The following is a 19,510-nucleotide window of genomic DNA, read 5'->3' on the forward strand; positions in this document are numbered from 1 at the left end:
TATTGAACTTATCCAATTTAAACTATTTTTTAACATTAATGCAACAGTTTTCTATCAAATCAAATTCCATAAAGAGAAAGTGTATTATTTTTCATCTTTATTATAGGCTTACAGCAATCAAACATTAGATCTTGAAATTACAATGGCAAGAGTAACTTGTAGATCAAATGCTACCTAGGATTCGCCATCCTTCGTCTCTACCTTCATGCGATCAATAAATGATTTTCCATCAAGTTTTCGTGCAAAAAATCCTGCAAATATTTTCCTACGCGAATTCTTCGGAAAATTGGAGGATTATTTGGTTGCAATGAGGCTGTGTGCAGGTCTCAATTCAGAGTCAAGGTTAAAGATGTACAATGTTGCAAGGGATAGCCTCTCTTCCTTTGAGTTTACAACTGCTCTGTGCTCAATGCTTCTATAAACACCATTGCTCAATATCTGCACGCCAAGCCAAATAACATATATACAAACAGTATTATAGATATTAGAAATGAGCTCTTTCTTACAAAAATAAGATTATATAACGTCTAGCCAGGGGTGGAGCCAGTTATACCCCAGCTTTTCGTAGAAAATTACGTTGTTTACACATGGTTAAAATTATTTTTATGTATATATAATAGATATCGAACCGTCTTCAGCTTCTTCGTATGTTTACTTCTTATATTTTGAACCCTTTAATAAAAAACTTGACTCTTACACCGCAGCTAGCTAACTAGCAAGTAAATGGATTAGTAACATATTGCCAATGTTCACAATGTAACAAGATGCTCTCTCTGTTTCAAATTGTTTATCTGATTTTTCACTTGACACGGAGTTTAAAAAAGTAAAAAAGACTTTTGAATTTCATGATCAGATATGTAGAATGTACCAACATATCATTTAATCTTGTGGTCTTAAACATGTCGCCTGGAAAATTGAAATTAATTAATGAGTTTCCAAAAAAAAAAAAACATTCTTTTTAAACATGCTAGAAAGAAAAGTAAGACAAACAAATTGACACCAAAGGAGTAAATACATGAAAATATTACGACTTCCACATCCCCCTCCCTCAAAGCATTTCAATACTCAACAAGGAAATTCTCAATTATATATTTACCTTCATCATATCACCAACATTCACAATGAAAGCATTTGAGAGGGGTTTCGCAGGCACCCAGATACCGTCTTTTCGCACTTGGATTCATTGAGCTGGAAAAGGATGGTGAGGACATCTGCATCAGAATGAGGACGTATGCCAATGGTTTTGTCTGGCTCAAGGCAAGGAGGATAATAATTCATCCTTATTATCTGCATACCATCATTGAATAGATCTCTCATTTCCTTCTCATTCATCCTTAAAACCTTTGCCAATTGACAGAGGATCCTTATTGCTAGGTTCTTGAATTCTTTGCTGTGTTCCTCCATGGTGTCCCTGCATTATATTTCCAATCGTATCATACAAATTAGCATTAAAAGAGAAAGAGATCCATCTAGTGAAGATCGATCAAGGCATGATAAGTTTGTTTGTTTTTTAGGTTTGAATAAATCTGAATGATTAATATATGTAACAAATTAAAGTCTTAATATTATTAAGATGTCCGTCTACTTTTACATAAGTGAGTCAGGGAGCTTGGGAAGTAAGTGAGGTTTTCTCAAATTGGTAGGGAGATTGGTGATGTAAAATGTAATGTGGCCTTTGTTTGTCAAATATTTGGAAGTCACAAATGTTGAAATTTGGCAATCATATTATCAAAGATTTGGTATACTTGATAAGATTCACATTTGTCAATCATATTTGTCAAAGATTTGGTATGCTTGATAAGATTCACATTTGGCAAAAATAAATATCAAAGATTTGGTAGCCATAATATTTGATATATTCACACTAAGATGTTGAATTTTTTGTATCTTCAAATGATATCATCCATGACATCAAGCAACCCATTTTTTCTCTATAAATAGGGAAGTTGACCATAAGTTGAAACACACCTTGAAGCATTTGAAAACATTTCATTGCTTTCTTTCTTTGTATTTTTATTAAGATTTTTTTGTAAGAGAATTGGTGTTGGGAAACACTTGTGTGAACCCTTTCTTTGGAGTGATCTTGTGAGGTTATTCTCTTTGGGTATTTGGGATTAGTTAGAGTATTTACTCTAATTTTGTACTCTATTTTGTACTCTTGTTAATATAGTAAAATCCTCATCTTCGCCTGTGGATTAGGTCACACCGATCTAACCACGTAAAATTTATATCTTCTTTATTTGCTTTTACTTTCGTTATTATCAACTTACTATTGTCTTTAATATTGTCATTATAACATTATTTGGCTAAATTCTGCCTTACTCGAGTTCTCGATCCTAACAAATTGGTATCAGAGTTGGATCTAATCAGGTTAATTTCAATAGTAAAAAATGACAGTAACAAAGACTTATGTTGAGAAATTTGACCCAAGTGCAAACTTCGGGATATGGCAATTAAAGATGGAGGCTATCATAATTCAAGATAGCCTAGATATGGCACTGAAAGGAAAGGAGAAGAAGCCAAAAAATATGACGGACATGGAGTTTACTGTCATAGACAAAAAGGAAAAATCAGGTATTATTTTAAATCTCACAAATGAGGTTTTACGTGAAGTATCTGCAGAAACCACAACCAAAGGTATGTGGAAAAAACTAAAAATCTTATATATGAAGAGGACAGTGGAAAACAGACTTTACCTAAAGCAAAAGCTTTACACATTTTGTATGATTGAAGGTACTTCTATACTCTCACGTCTTGATGCATTTGATTCTATTCTTATGGATTTGAGTAATATAGATGCTAAAGTTAAAGATCAGGATCAAGACGTATTATTAGTTATTTCCATACCCCAATCATTTAAGCATATTAGAGATAATATGCTTTATGGAAAGGATAATATCTCTTATAGGGAAATCAAATCTATCTTAAAATCAAAAGAACAGATAGATAGAGATATTACTAGGAAAAGTAGTGGAACTCATGGGCAGGGTTTATTTGTAGGAGATAGATCTAATAAGAAAGAATCAAGTAGCAAAAATTCTAAATAAAGGTCAAAGTCCAAATACAGAAATGTGGTGTGAAAATATTGTAATAAGAAAGGTCATATTATTTCTGAGTGTTATAAGTTGAAAAACAAAGAAAAACATAAGGAAAATAAAAAAGAGCATCAAAATACTGACTCTACTGAAGAAAGTGTAGCTGCTGATGAGTCTGACGGAACAAGTTTTTTAGCTACTAGTAATAGCTTTAAATCTAATGATGAGTGAATTTTGAATCGGGTTGTTCTTATCATATGTGTTCTAATAAGGATTTGTTCACCACATACGAATCTGTTAGAGGTGGATTTGTCTTGATGGGCAACAATGCTCCCTGCAAAGTTTTTGGTAAAGGTACAATTCGAATCAAAATGTACGAATGGTGTGGTAAGAACTTTCACCGATGTTAGATATGTTTCTGATTTAAAGAAAATTCTCATCTCATTGGGTACTCTAAAATCTCTTTGGTGCAAATACACAGGTGAAGGTGGAGTTATGAAAATCTTATTAGGTGCACTGGTGATCATGAAAGCACGCAGATCTAGTACATTGTACACTTTATTGGAATACACTGTTACAGGTGTTGCTATATTTTCTACTTAATCTAATTCCGACATTACCAAATTATGGCATATGCGATTAGGACATATGAATGAAAAAGGTCTTTCCATTCTCAGCAAAAAAGGTCTCATATATGGACAAAGTATTGGGAACATAGAGTTCTGTGAACACTATTTGTTCGAAAAGCAGAAAAGGGTCAGCTTTAAATCTACAGCAATCCATCGAACAAAAGGTACTTTGGATTATATTCATTCAGATCTTTGAGGTTCTTCTCGTACCCCGTCAAAAGGTGGTGTCAGGTATATGTTAACTTTCATTAATGATTATTCAAGGAAAGTTTGGATTTATTTTCTGAAAAATAAAAGTGATATCTTCCTAACTTTCAAACAATAAAAAGTTTTGATTGAGAAGCAAACAGGTAAACAAGTCAAGCGGCTTAGAACAGAGCCTTTAAGTTTTTGTAACACGAATAAGGAGCAGTGTATACATGAGCAGATGGAGGTTGAACTTGGCATTCCTTCTAAGTCAAACTCATCAACTTTGGAGAAAAATACAGTTAAAACTCTTAGAGTTGAAGCTCTAGAAGTTGTGACTTCTTAAGTTGAACCAAATGAGTATTCTATAGCCACATACAAATCAAGGAGACAAATGCAAAAAATAGAAAGTTATGGAGATTATATTACATTTGCTTTTTCAGTTGCACAAGAAATTGAAGAAATTAGAGAACCATCAAATTATTCAGAATCAGTTTCTAGTGTTAATTCGGTCAAGTGGTTGATTACAATGAATGAAGAAGTTGAATATCTCCACAAGAATAGTACTTGGTCTCTTGTGAAGCCGACGTTAGGAAAGAGAATTATTGGTTGCAAATGGGTCTTCAAGAAAACGGATGGAATTCCAGGGGTTAAAGATGCAAGGTATAAGGCACGATTAGTTGCAAAGGGCTATGGTCAGGTATAAGGAGTTAATTTTAATGATATTTTCTCACCTATTGTTAAACATAGCTTTATTCGTGTCTTGCTTACTTTAGTTGCCATGTATGATTTGGAATTAGAACAACTTGATGTTAAGATAGCTTTCTTACATGGCGAACTTGAGGAACAAATATACATGCATCAACCTAAAGGATTTGAAATTGAAGGAAAAGAAGATCATGTTTATTTGTTGAAGAAAGCCTTGTATGGATTAAAGCGGTCTCCAAGACAATGGTATAAAAGGTTTGATTCCTTTATGTTGGGTCATGGTTATTTGAGGAGCATGTATGATAGTTGTGTTTACTTCCGGAAGTTAAGTGATGGTACATTTGTTTACTTATTATTATATGTTGATCATATGCTCATTCCTGCTAAGGATTTGACAAAAATTCACATTTTGAAAAGTCAGTTGAAAAGTGAATTTGAAATGAAAGATTTGGGAGTAGCTAAGAAAATTCTTGGCATGGAGATCAAAAGAGATCAAGTAGCCAACAGGCTATTCCTAGCCCAGAGGAAGCACTTGGAGAAGGTCTTGGAGAGGTTTGGCATAAAAGATGTTAAACCAGTTAGTACTCCTCTTGCGGCTCATTTTAAGTTATCAACTGCTCAATCACCGCAGACAGAGAAAGAAAAAGGGTATATGGCACAGGTATTATATTCTAGTGCAGTTGACAGTATTATTTATGCAATGGTGTGTACACATCCAGACATTTCACAAGCAGTAAGTGTGGTAAGTCGATATATGGCTTTTCCTGGTAAAGCTCATTGGTAGGCTGTGAAATGGATCCTCATATACTTGCAAGGCACTTCAAACACATGTTTGAAGTTTGGGAAAAATGCTAACACCTTGGTTGGTTTTTAGATTCTGATTATACAGGTGATCTAGATAAAAGAAGATCACTAACAAACTATGTTTTTTGTATTGGTGTTTGTGCTATCAGCTGGAAAGCTACATTACAACATGGAGTAGCTTTATATACTACCGAAGAAGAATATATGGCAGTGAACGAGGCGATCAAAGAAGCCTTATGATTGAAGGGTCTATTTGCTGAACTCAACTTACACCAAGGTGGTATTATTATTTTTTATGATAGTCAAAGTGTCATTCACTTGACTTAAGATCAAATGTATCATGAGAGGATGAAGCATATTGATATCAAGTATCACTTCATCCGGAAAACCATTATTGAAGGAAAGGTCTCTGTTCAAAAGATTAACACAGAGACAACCCTGTTGACATGTTCACGAAACCTCTTCCAGTCTATAGTGATTGGTGTTTATCAAGAATAATTTAGCACATATGAACTTTTTTGGAGAGGATGGAGCAAATTTACTATATTCGTCAAACTCAGGCCAAGGTGGAGATTTGTAATGTGGTCTTTATTTGTCAAAGATTTGGAAGCCACAAATGTTGAAATTTGGCAATAATATTTGTCAAAGATTTGGTATACCTAATAAGGTTCACATTTGGCAACCATATTTGTTAAAGATTTGGTATGCTTGATAAGATTCACATTTGGCAATCATAAATGTCAAAGATTTGGTAGCCACAATATTTGATATATTCACACTAAGATGTTGAATTTTTTGTATCTTCAAATGATATCATCCATACATCAAGCAACCCATTTTGTTCCTATAAATAGAAAGTTGGCCATTAGTTGAAACATACCTTGAAGCATATGAAAACATTTCATTGCTTTCTTTCTTTGTATTTTCATTAAGAGTTATTTTGTAAGAGAGTTAGTGTCGGGAAACACTTATGTGAACCCTTTTTTTGGAGTGATCTTGTGATGTTATTCTCTTGGGGTATTTGGGATTAATTAGAGTATTTACTCTAATTTTGTACTCTCTTTTGTACTCTTATTGATATAGTAAAATTCTCCTCTCTACTTGTGAACTAGGTCACACCGACTGAACCACATAAAATTTATGTCTTTTTTATTTGTTTTTACTTTCGTTATTATCAACTTACTATTATCTTTGTTATTGTCATTATAATATTATTTGGCCAAACTCCACATTACCCGATAACTCGATCCTAACATAAAACAAGTCACCCCAGTCTAACTTTTGCTCTTCAGAAAGAACAAAGGCATGCCCAAATCCTTCAACATCCCCTTCTTGTTGATCAAACTTCTTCTTCTCTTCCATTGGTAGATCGAAAAATGCTAGGATTTCTGACTTCACTTTCTCCACCAACAATGAACTCACCCTATGATTCACCACCTGCAAGAGAACGACACATATTTAGACCTTTTCTAAACAACTCAAAACCTAAAGAAGTACATACACCTGAATAAATCCCCATTCTTTGCAAGCTAAATGAAGCTTCTCAAGCTCTGAATTATCATTTCCAATTGCCAGCAGTTTTTCCATGTCAATCACTGGAACTTGAGGCAATAACATGGAAGAGGATGTCTTTTCTAAATCATCACGAATATATCGTGGTGGAACGGTTACTAGTTCTTGCTTTGCAAGCTCTCGAACGCTAGGAACTTTCAAAGACCTAACTTTCTCAAGCTTGCTTCTTCCATCGATAAATGAGATCTTTTTCTGGCTAGCTTCCTCTAAGAGAACTTGTTTTAGATAGCAAACGTATGTATATGTATAGTGTTATTTCCTGTATTAAAATTGGCAAACCAGAAACAATTAATATGCAAAGAAAAAAATAGTATCTGAGTCCACATAATTTACTATATGTCCTTTAGGATTATAATCCTCATACTGTATCCGAGGTTATGGATTATTTTCTCCCATGATAAAATAGATAGACTATTAAAGAAGTAGTACTACCTCAAACTTTGATAATTCCAGTGAATTCAAAAGGCAGCAATGAAAACACACAAAGACAAAACTTTATTTGTAAGAAAATATATATAGAGAAAGTCTCTCTATTTATATCCGGTGTGAATTTATTTATTCAGAACAGGCATAGTATCTTTTGGAAAAGAAATATTTTTTTGGAAGGAACAAGTCCTTTCCGAAATATTTTCGCGAAATTCAAATTAATTTTGTTTGGTAAATTAATTAGTTAATTCGGTTCTGCGAATTTAATTAATTCAAATTAATGCACGAATTAATTAATTAATTAATCAATCAATACTTCCAAAATAATATTGAATTAATAAAGGAAATTGATTAATGAGATTAATAAATAAATTTTGTCTATAAAATTATACACCAATCACACTATTGAGAGCACCCTCTACTCAACTCTTTAAGAGTTAAAGGAAGTGTTTTCTTATATAAAAACAAATCATTTATTTTCTTTTATCAATGAGGAAGAAATAACTTTTCATTTTCCGTTCCTTTGATTGCCCACATTTTTCAATTATTATTTCTCATTTACACTTCACTTAAATTTGGAGATGTGTGAAATGATAACATGTACTTAAAATACTCACTACTTTTATTTGTTTCAATCATAAAAAACAGCCAAACAAGACTTACAGATAATCCTTCCAGTAATTAGCTTTCTTTATCAATTTCCTAAGAGTTAAAAAGTAATAATGGATGTAATTTTTTCATGTGGGGCTCATCCGACTTGCCTAATTGTTTGCAAATTTCAATTTGTTTTCTACCTTCTATATTGACTATAAATAGCCGTGTTAACACAATAATATGGAGACACTGATACGAACTCTCTCTCTCTGATGTCTCTCTTTCTCTTATTTTATTTTTTTCTTTATTTTGTGAAGTTAATTTATTTTATAACATATTATCAGCACAAGCCTCCATCGCTTTGAGCTATATTTTTAAGAAGGTAACAAAAGGGGTGAAAATTTTATTTTCTTAAAATGTCTAATATTTCTAAACTTGAATTTGTTAAAGTCTCGGGAGATGTACTCAATGAAACTACAAAGATCATTATATGATCTGAAATAATCAGGGCGTATGTGGTATAATCGCCTTAGTGAATACTTGATAAATAAAGGTTATATAAATGATGTCATTTGTCCATATGTTTTTATTAAGAAAACGGAATCAGAGTTTGTTATACTCGTCGTTTATGTTAATGACATAAATCTCATTGGAACCCCTGAAGAGGTCCAAAAGGCGATTGAATATCTAAAGAAAAAAATTGAGATGAAAGATCTTGGAAAGACAAAACTTTGTCTAGGTCTGCAAATTGAACATTTAGCAGACGGGGTCTTTGTCCACCAATCTGCCTACACTGAGAAAATCTTAAAACGATTTTACATGGACAAAGCACATCTATTAAGTACTTCAATGGTTGTTCGATCATTTGAAGTGGAAAAAGATCAATTTCGACTTCCAGAAGAGCATGAAGATCTTCTTGGTCCTGAAGTATCATATCTCAATGCTATTGGTGCACTTATGTACCTTGCTAACGCAACCAGGCCTGATATAACATTTTCTATTAATTTGCTGGTAAGGTATAGTTCATCCCCAACGCAAAGGCATTAGAACGATATCAAACATATTTTGTGATACCTAAAAGGTACTATTGATATGATTTTGTTTTATACTATAACAAAGGTTGTGCAGACCTTATTGGTTATGTAGATGCAAGTTATTTATCAGATTCACATAGAGTTCGATCTCAAACAGACTATCTATTTACACACAGAGGAACTGTTATATCATGGCGATCTACAAAGCAGTCTATTATTGCTACTTCTTCAAATCATGCTGAAATAATAGCAAGTCATGAAGCAAGTAGAGAATGTGTATGGTTGAGATCGATGACACAGTTCATCAAAGAAAGATGCGGCCTGAAAAATAATGTCAAAGTACCCACAGTTATATTCAAAGACAATGTTGCGTGTATAGCTCAATTGAAAGGTGGCTTTATAAAAGGAGACAGAACGAAACATATTTCACCAAAATTATTCTTCATACATGATCTTCAGAAGAATGGTGATATTGATGTACAACAAGTTCGTTCAAGTGATAATTTTGCAGATTTATTCACATAGGCATTACCAACATCAACTTTTGAGAAGCTAAGATATAAGATTGAAATGCGTCGTCTCCAAAATATCAAATGAAGTTTTTATCAGGGGATAAAATACGCATTGTACTCTTTTTTCCTTAACCATGGTTTTGTCCCACTGAATTTTCCTAGTAAAGTTTTTAATGAGGCAACACTCAAGGCGTATTACCAAATGTGTGTACTCTTTTTCCTTCACTAGGTTTTTTTCCACTGGATTTTTCTTAGTAAGGTTTTAACGAGGCACAACATCTATGGGTGTTCAGGATATTTGTTCTTTTACTAGAATTTTTTTTGTACATGAACATTCAAGGGGAAGTGTTAAAAAGTAATAATGGATGTCATTTTCCCATGTGGGACCCACCCGACTTGCCCAATTGTTAGCAAATTTCAATTTGCTTTCTACCTTCTATATTGGCTATAAATAGTCGTGTTAGCACAATAATATGGAGACACTGATACGAACTCTCTCTCTGATCTCTCTCTTTCTCTTATTTTGTCAAGTTAGTATATTTTATAACATTAAGTCATTTTTTTATTCATTTTTTAGTTTATCTCGTCGTCAACTTCTAGCTTTACTTTGCGGCCACCGCACTGCAACTCTAAAATAATTTCGCAAATTTAAATTAATCAATTTATTTCGCGTGAATTGACTTCAGTTAAAAGAAAATAAATAAGTGAAAATGAGTAATAAATATTGTCTAAATTTTTTATCAATCGCCTAGCCGAGCTACGAAGACACGAAAAGAGACTCTCCTCTCAATTCCTTAATAGTTAGAAGAAATGTTTCTATATATAAACACAAAAGTTCTTATCTTCATTACCACGAAAAAGAAATGAACTTTTCTTCAAATTTCATTTTCTCTCCATTTTATTTCCTTACATTTCTCATTCACATTACACCTTATATTTTCAAGGCTTAACCATTAAAGAGACCTAGCACTGTTCAAAATCATATAAACAATAGCAAGTGTAGCTGGTAAAAATATTTCACCGGATGTGGATTAGCTAATAACCAACTAAATTATCAAATGCTCCCTACGATTCATTATCCCTCGTATCTTCCTTCATGAAATCAATGTACGATTTTCCATCAAGTTTTTGTGCGAAAAAATCCTTGAAATATTTATCCACAGGAACTCTTCGGAAAATTGGAGGATTATTTGGTCCAGTAAGGCTGTGTGCAGGTCCCAATTCGGAGTCAAGGTTGGAGCTGTAGAATGTTGCAACAGAGAGCCTCTCTTTGTTTGAGTTCACAATTGCTCTGTGCTCAATGCTTCTATAAACACCATTGCTCACTATCTGTCAAGTCAAATAACACATGTATACAGAATTACATATAATAATAGTCAGTACATTACCAACCTTAGGGAAATCAGTTACTCAACAAGAATGTTGTTATTTACCTCCATAATATCGCCAACATTCACAATCAAAGCATTTGGGAGGGGTTTTACAGGCACCCAAATACCATCTTTTCGAACTTGGAGACCTTCAGTTTCATTTAACTGGAACAGGACGGTGAGGGCATCAGCATCAGAATGAGGGCTGAAGCCAATGGTTTTTTCTGGCACAGAGCAAGGAGGATAATAATTCATCCTTATTGACTGCACACCATCACTGAATAGCTCTCTCATTTCCTTTTCATCCATCCTTAAAGCCTTTGCCAATTGACATACGATGATCATTGCTAGGTTCTTGATTTCTTTACAGTATGCCTCCATAATTTCCCTGCATTTTAGGATTATCAAGTCATGATCATCTTGCAACTATACTATACCACCTTAGAATCAAATTTATCATTGCACCACAATGTTTACACCTTCCACATGACAGAAAAATCATAGAGTACTAAGATTATCAGCAGATTGCGTCTCTTATATCTAACCATTTTTAGTTCCTATCCAAAATCTAAGCATCAGTTTATTAAAAGAATATGCATAAAATTAACGAAGTATGAAAAGACGAATGTGATAGACTCCGGGGGTGAGAGAGATAGGCACCTGAGGTTTGAAGGCAATTTTTGAAACAAGTCGATTTGACGGATATGAGGGGGAAGAGTAGTTATGTAAAACATATCACTCCAATCAAGTTTTTGCTCCTCTGATACAACAAACAGCTGCCCAAAACCTTCATGATTGTCTTGTTGTTGCCATAGTTTCTTCTTTTCTTCCATTGGGAGTCTGAAAAATTCAATAACCTCTCTCTTGAAGTTATCCAGTACTGAAGGTGTCACTCCATGGTTTATAACCTAACTTGTCAAGAGATAATAGTAAAAACTCTAATTTATACCGATCAACCAACAACAATTAAAGAAGGATGTAGGTCAATATGTATAAGTTGAGAAGAATGGCAGACCTGGAGGAAACCCCATTGTTGGCAAGCAGAGTGAAGCTTTTGCAGCTCAGAGTCCATTGAATCACCTGATGTCAACTTTTGAAGATCGATAACTGGGACCGCCACTCCGGCAGATACGGCCGGAGATTCTTGTTGTGGACGGAGATACCTGGCCGGAATATTGGTTAGGTGTTGTTTGGCAAGCTCTTGAACACTAGGAACTAATAGAGATCTTCCAAAGTTCATTTTTTCCGGCGTTGACTCCATTCCCTCACTCGATGTAAACCAACAGCCAAAACCAGACCTATTGAATTATTTTAGCTATAGATCCCATCTGACAGCTGCAAATAACATATTACATTATCCTTGTTCTATGTAATAACTCGCAAACATTACCACCAATTCAGACGGGTAATTTTAAAAAAAATTTATATGTTTATACATATATTTTATCTATGGAGTCGGACATGAAGATTATTGCAAATGTAAGTAAGCAATCTGTTTCAATTTATATTTACTCCATTGTTTCCATTTTGTGACATTGTACCGCTACTAATAGTCTTATACAGCTTTTGTAATTTGCAAGTATTCAAATGTATATACTAATCAAAATTTAACAATAAATTCACTTCTTTTTTCTATCAAACTAACTCTTCTTCCATTGCACCAATATAACACGAGTCTTTTAACATTTTAAACCCTGCATTAAGTCAAACCCAATGAAACATAGTATTCTGCTAGAAGACAACCACCACCAACAAAATGTGTTATATGAAACACCTGAAATTGGTGGAAAATGTTACTATAATCTAATTAAATTGGTCGCTAAAATTGCAGTTAGAACTAAATTAGACTGAATATACCCTAAATATATGTGGGTAGGTCCACAACACCCTCATGCTAGTGTTCCAATTATGCTTCATTGGGTTCGATGACAAATATAGGCATTTGGTCCAACTAAACGTTTACGGACATAATTAGACCATATTAACGAAGAACAAATGTTACATATTTCCCATACTTTTAAGGATGACAATTTTCACCCTATTTAATCAGTATCATGTTGGCTCCATCTTCCTGATTTTCACACAAGGGGCAGAAGAATTATTTATATGGTTTATTGTGAGTGAAGTAATAAAAATGACAAATGAACAACCCCCCTACTAATTGGTATAATACCACAAACTGAAAAATTTCAGATATATGCAGTTATTACATTAACGCTCTACGAAACTGGATGAAGGGTGAGATAAAAATTGGTGCATATACACAAGGAGGAGCAGACTGGTATAAACAAGAAACGTTTCACAAAAATGCGCTCTTATTACAAGATCTCTCCATCTTCCCAATCTCCACTCAATACTGCATCTTCATCTTCATCATCATTTAAGTAGTCCTCTTTGATGCATAAGCCAAGCCTTTCCAGAGGGTTCTCCCCCAATATGATAGTGAATCCATCGCCATCTCCATTACCACTCAAATTCTCAGCTTCTGAGCAGCATTTACATAGTTTCTCTAGATCTCTTAGTATCTTCAGATTGTCTTCAAATTCAACTGTCCTTTCCATCTGTTCAGGCAGGAATAAGAATGTCAACCAGGCATAAAGAAAAGGAATTCAGTTATTCAAATCGGAGCATATGTTCGCTTCATATGTTAATTCCTCCCACTCCCTCCTCTTTGCTGCTTCATTTTTTTATTCTTTTTTCTGGAAAATGATGTTTTAAATGGGGAGGGATGTGGTGTGTAACGAAGGTTTGGTGGGGGAGGGGTAAGCAGCTACAACAATAACCACAAACCTTTTGTAAAGCAATCCGGGCAGCTTCCCGTTGTCTCTCCCGCTGCATCTTTAAATCAGCCTCCGCCTTCCTACGAGAGGCTACTTCCGCAGCTTTAAGTTCTGCCTCAATGCGGGCTTTCTCTGTGCCACACCCAAGGTTTGGTCAGAGAAACAGCACACATCCAGGCAAGGAAATCATGTTACAGTAAACATGAAATGCAACCACTTAATTACAGATATGTACTGCACGTTATCTCTCTCGAAATATAAGATTTATCAACTCATAAGATGACATCAAAAGAGTGATATAATGAAACAAGGACGTAGACAACTAAAGCCTCTCAACACACAGATTCATTCCAAATCCCACAAAAAATTTGATTCTTTCGTTTGGTTCCAGACGGAGAATTTAAGATCTCTAGAACTTTTTAGCTCAACTCAAGATATTTTCCAATAAAAAAACCATAAACGAATTGCTTATAATTAATATTTTTCTATTTTTGTTTTAACATTTAAATATCTTATGTTCTTAGAAAGTTGGGGTTCTACAACTTCACTTAAGCTTCACACGGCTTCTTTAAGAGTTCCAGTCTTTCTACTTCCTCACTTTTGAAAGCACTAAATATTTGGACTGGAAGCAACTTCCCCACGAAAACTTTGATTCTTTAGTTTGGTTTCAGATGGAGAAATCTTCCAACTTTTTGGTTCAACTCAAGATTTTTCCAACAAAAAACCAAAACCAAAATTGCTTATAATAAATATTTTTCTATTTTTGTTTACATATAAATATCTTCTGTTCTTAGAAAGTTAGGATTCTGCAACTTCACTTAACCTTCACATAAACTTCTTTAAGAGCTCCAGTCCTTCTTGGTCTTCCTACTTCCTCACTTTTGCATCTAAAGCACTAAATATTTGGACTGGAAGCATGTAACTCGGGCAAAAGATATCTTAATGAATCATCAGATAATATCTACTTTATTTATTTGAAATTGTATCGAGCGTCAAGATTTTTCAGTTGTTTGCTATGTTGGTAATTTTTGAGTGAAAATAAGCACTCTGGTGCTATAGTTTCCTATTAGTCAAACTGAGAGTTTTTGAACAAACACTAATTTACAACTATTTTTGTTAATGAGTTTGCATAATAAATATTTGTTTAAGTTTCTCTTTCATCAGAAAGTTTTTTGTGAAAAAAACAACATTTTCTTGTTTGTGAAGTTATCTCTTTCGGCAGAAAAAAACATGCTTAAATATAAGTTCATGATCTAGATTAGTTTGTAGTTGCTAATGTCCATCATATATACCGGTGTGGTATGTTCAAAAATTGTAATATACATTATCTCACTAAATATCGTGACTAATTAAGAGGAAAAGGCAAAACAACTCTAAAACCCAAAAAGGAAAATCAAACCAAACAGAACTTATTTTAGTTTGAATTGGATTTTATTGTTTATCAAACTGAAAACTGAACAATCAAATCCAAACAATACAAGACTGAACCGTAAAACAGAGTCCTAGGACTTTGTTTTTGGCTCAAATATAGTTTGAATCTTTTGTAAATTCAGCTATATTGCATCTTTTTTATCCAGGGCACTCCAGAGCGTATTAACATCACATTCAGAGCTTCTAGAATCCATGGCAGGACTAAAAAGGGTGACATTGCCTAAAGAGTATCTTTTCCTTCTGTCTTATATATAATTTTGTTTTGTTTTACAAACATCCTTGCATTCTTCTACTTTTTCTGCATCAATATTGATAACTAGCCAGATAGAGATATTCCATATATGCCAAGTGTGTTCAAATTACTTGAGTTTATTATCCACGTTTCATTTGAGCTACTACCGTAAGAAATCAATCAATCAATACAACATAAACCATCAAACCTTCAAGCTGCTGCTTTTCCAGTTGTGCTCTTTCCAGCTGCATTCTATGCAAATCAGCCTTATCACACTGATTCAACAAAAAGAGCAATTGTGACAAACCACACCTATTTAAAATAATGTATGCCACAAGTGTTCTAAGAGGAAAAACAAGGCATTACATCAACTGGAAGCGATTTCTGTTTCGCTTTGATGATGGTGTCAGCAAATCGGCTCTTCAGCATTGCAGCACGTAGCGCTTTGGTCGGGGAAAGATCAATGTTCATAAGAGGATCCCAACCTATTTCCAGAAAACAGTCATTAGCGGCGATTGGAATTAAATCCATTGGCCTTCTTGGGTACCCATATAAAAAAAAGGTTCAAAACGCATACTCACCTTCACCATATGTAACAGCGGAAGCACATGTAGATCTACCTGGACTGGAACATGGATTTTCTTCATGAAGGATACCTCGACCACCTTCATATTATTGGAGGCAGCTCATCAATAAAGAACATTAAAGATCTTTTGATGCATGCTATTGAACAAATATAAGAAAGTTTTGCAATCACCATGAGAGTTCAAATCAGTTCTACATGAAACTGATGCCAAGGAGTTTGTCACTTCTCTATCCTGAAAATGCATACAAGGTGTCAAGTTGCAAGGGAAGGTATGAAGAACACCTTAAATCTACTCAAAGATATTTTAAACATCAAGACACCAACCCTTTTAGCAACACCCGAATGATCTTGATCTAGCTTTCTTTTTGTTGGAAAATCTGAATCGCAAAGATAAGTACAACTTGTTTATTAGCAATTGACGATTTGGAGCTCCAATGAAGTTGAACAAAGAGGAGGGGCAGAACAAACTTACTCCTAGGAAGAGCAGGGGTATCAACACCTTGAAGGTGGCAAGCAACAATGTTTGCTTGTTGCTTGGTATTGACAGAGCAAATAGAACTTGTGCTACTATCTGTGCCCAAAAAGACACATCCCCAATCAGCCCCTGGAAAAGATCCATAAAAGCAGAAATTTTATACCCGCCCTTTTCGTACCTTTAGGGACAGTCTCCGTGGATGACAGAGACCCACAACTTTGTTTCACGCCAGCGGGCTCTGCCTGTAGAAAAGAGCAAAAATTAAATACTACCTCCATTCCAAAATAATTGAATTGTTGGAATATAGCACACATCTTAAAAGAAAAAAACAAAGACATAAATTAGTCATGTTTTTCCATTTTTGCCCTTTTCAAACTCCATGCTAAACTCTCAATACTCATTTAATTCATTCTTGGAACTCAAACTTGAAGTTTAATTAATGAAGGATAAAATTGGAAAAAAATTCCAACATCTATCTTGAATTGTGAACAATTCAATTATTTTGAACACTAGAAAATACTCCAACAATTCAATTATTTTGGAATGGAGGGAGTAACATTTTAGAAGTTCCAAAAACAAAAAAAAATCAGATAACCTTTTAAGTTTTCCTTCGCAATACACAGCTATTTATTGTACCAGTTGAAGTTCAATATATGACTAATTACCTTTTGTGTAGCTAAATTGGAATACGCTCTAACCACCCTCTTTAACTCCAATAGTGTGTCATCATCATACTTGTCCAGGTCCAGGTTAACCTTCTCTTCTTTAAGACCCATCAACCCAAACTTTTGGAGAGCATTCTGCATTTTCTTAATAACGTTTCCCCTAAGTAAATCAACAAGTTCTTTCTTCAGCCTTTGCTTCTCCTCCGAAGGCATTGGCCTCTTGGTCAGACCATTAGCACATGGTGCAGATTTCTTAAAGAAAGTCTCCCTTGTATTCTTAGAATCATTTTCTTTACCACTTGAAACACAATCCTGACTGAATTTTTTGCTCTCAGCTTTCCACTTACCTTCCAGCAGCTTCCACCTCTGATTAAAAATATTATCTAACCTCTTAGCCATGAGGTGAAAATCATTATTAGGAGGATTATACTTCATAGCATTTGTGAACGTCAACCTCACATCAGCAGCAAATTCATCAACATCGAAGTACACATTGCCATCCAATTTAGCTTTGACTGTTCCCAAATCCATTGGTTTTCTAATTATAGTGAAGTAGTCAGGAATGTTATATTGGATTGGATCCACTGGTACAAGGAAGGGCCACCCACTAGGATGAGCCATCAGGACTTTCAGAATGTTAACGCATTGTTGCTTTATACTCCGATCCATTTTCCGCCTTTTCTCTCTTTCATTGTCCATCACCAACTGAGGTTCACATTTCTTAGAGTCGGGTGGCATAGGTAGTTTCACCTTTATATTCATCTCAGAGACTCCCCTAGATTCAGCCCGCACCCCCTTGGAAGAAATTTTTATTTTCAGCTTCTTCGTCACTATACTATCACCAATATTCATGGTGGGCAACTCCAGGAGCTGAAGAGAACTGTTCACCTTTGGAGATTGAGCATTAACCATTGAAAATACAGACCCTGGAAAATATAGAATAACAAAAGGGAGTTTAAAGGGAACCAGACAGCAACTTTGATACAAGTAGAAAGCATACTTAAAAGATGCAACATTTACCCAGGCCAAATATAGGGTTAAAAAAAATAACCTCCTAGTCAGGATGCTAAGATATCAAGATTAAATTTACCTCTTGGGAGTCACCAAAATCCCGTCCTCCTCATATCCCACGGGTGTAAAAAGAAAGTCAATAAAGCAAATTAATTGTTATTCTAAGAGGGACTTGAAACTTACATATGCTCTTAGTTAATAGAACTTTACTTCCTTGTTAATGCTCTTCAACATGGATTCGATTACAAATAAGCAATTTCAGATGACTCCAATAAGATGAGATGAATTTCAACCAATAATTAAGCACCAAGTACCCATAAAACTCCATCAAACCCCACCCCACCCCTCCAGTTACCAATTTCTTACCGAAAAAAGAGCAACATGATTGTTTTTAGCCAAACCACAGAGAGGAAAACGAAACAATGAATTAAAAAAAATAACCCCATAATTTCTCCACAACACCCCCACCCCCCTCCCCCCAAATCACACAGAAACAGAGAGAACCCAACATGGAATCAAATCAATCAATTGATTCCTATAACTTAAAAGGAACCCCGCGATTCAATTTTCCCTAAACCCCACAAAGAAAATCAACAAAATTCAACCCAAACAATAAGTTCCCAACGACCGTGATCAAACTTTTCTCCTACAACACACATAGAGAACCAAAGAACGATGAATTACAACAAAAACATAAATAATAAAGAATACCCACAATTTATTAATCCATAATTCGCTCAAAGAAACAAACTTGACACTGAATTACCTGAAATTCAACTCCAAAAAAACCCTCAAGCCAAGCCGCTCTTCTTCAAAAGGGTCAAATTCTTATGAATAGAACAGAAATCAGAGACAAAGGGCTCCGAGAGCCCTCTCCCTGACGCCGCAGATACGTTTGCTGGAGTAGAAGAAACAACTGCTAAGAGTTGACGAGCACGATAAAGAGAGAGAGAGCAAAACGACTCTTACAGAGGTTTTAGGGTTTATATCGATATTTTTCCTAGTTTTATTCTCTTTAGTATATTCCGTCTTTGATCAAAGTGAAAAGACCTTTTTAACCCTCGCAAGAAATTTTGGAATTAACATCCGTCTTTTTCCTTTTCCTTTTTTTTTTTAACTTGAGCCATAAGTCTCGATTTAATGCTATTTTTGCCTTTCGCGAGATCATAAATAATCTTTCTTAAAAGTTTAACTAGAATATTCTTTTTTTTTAATCAATAAGTATAAAGACATTAAAATAATTCTATAAATTAATGAAGTCGCTGTTATAAGTATTTTTTGTTAGAATTAAACATTTAAACTTAGATGAATAGCAATTTATTTATTTTTTACTATAATGCTCTTTCAAGTGGAAAAAAAATAGATTTATCAACAAAATCTCTCACTTTTAAATAAGGAAGAAGATATCTAAATTATCTCCGAAGTGCATCAATATGTTCCTTTAAGGTTGTCATTTTATT

General features: G+C 34.4%; 2 protein-coding genes and 1 pseudogene across 2 annotated transcripts; all 3 read right to left on the reverse strand.

Annotated features, from left to right (window-relative positions):
• Positions 1-174: 174 nt before the first annotated feature.
• Positions 175-8,888, reverse strand: LOC129872617 (protein SRG1-like; annotated as a pseudogene).
• Positions 8,889-10,323: 1,435 nt separating this feature from the next.
• Positions 10,324-12,280, reverse strand: LOC129872802 (protein SRG1-like). Its single transcript, XM_055947682.1, has 4 exons — positions 11,886-12,280; positions 11,531-11,778; positions 10,934-11,258; positions 10,324-10,829 (listed from the first exon to the last, which is right to left on the reverse strand). Exons 1-4 carry the CDS (start codon positions 12,129-12,131, stop codon positions 10,566-10,568), a joined length of 1,083 nt encoding a protein of 360 aa, XP_055803657.1. The 5' UTR covers positions 12,132-12,280; the 3' UTR covers positions 10,324-10,565.
• Positions 12,281-13,005: 725 nt separating this feature from the next.
• LOC129872931 (transcription factor GTE12-like) lies at positions 13,006-19,038 on the reverse strand. The gene is made up of 11 exons (XM_055947886.1): positions 18,817-19,038; positions 17,040-17,965; positions 16,553-16,616; positions 16,372-16,470; positions 16,224-16,276; positions 16,071-16,131; positions 15,895-15,978; positions 15,680-15,798; positions 15,522-15,588; positions 13,661-13,782; positions 13,006-13,431 (listed from the first exon to the last, which is right to left on the reverse strand). Exons 2-11 carry the CDS (start codon positions 17,949-17,951, stop codon positions 13,189-13,191), a joined length of 1,824 nt encoding a protein of 607 aa, XP_055803861.1. The 5' UTR covers positions 17,952-17,965; positions 18,817-19,038; the 3' UTR covers positions 13,006-13,188.
• Between the last annotated feature and the right edge of the window lie 472 nt (positions 19,039-19,510).

This window comes from Solanum dulcamara, chromosome 11, assembly GCF_947179165.1.
Source record: "Solanum dulcamara chromosome 11, daSolDulc1.2, whole genome shotgun sequence".
Taxonomy (NCBI): domain Eukaryota; kingdom Viridiplantae; phylum Streptophyta; class Magnoliopsida; order Solanales; family Solanaceae; genus Solanum; species Solanum dulcamara.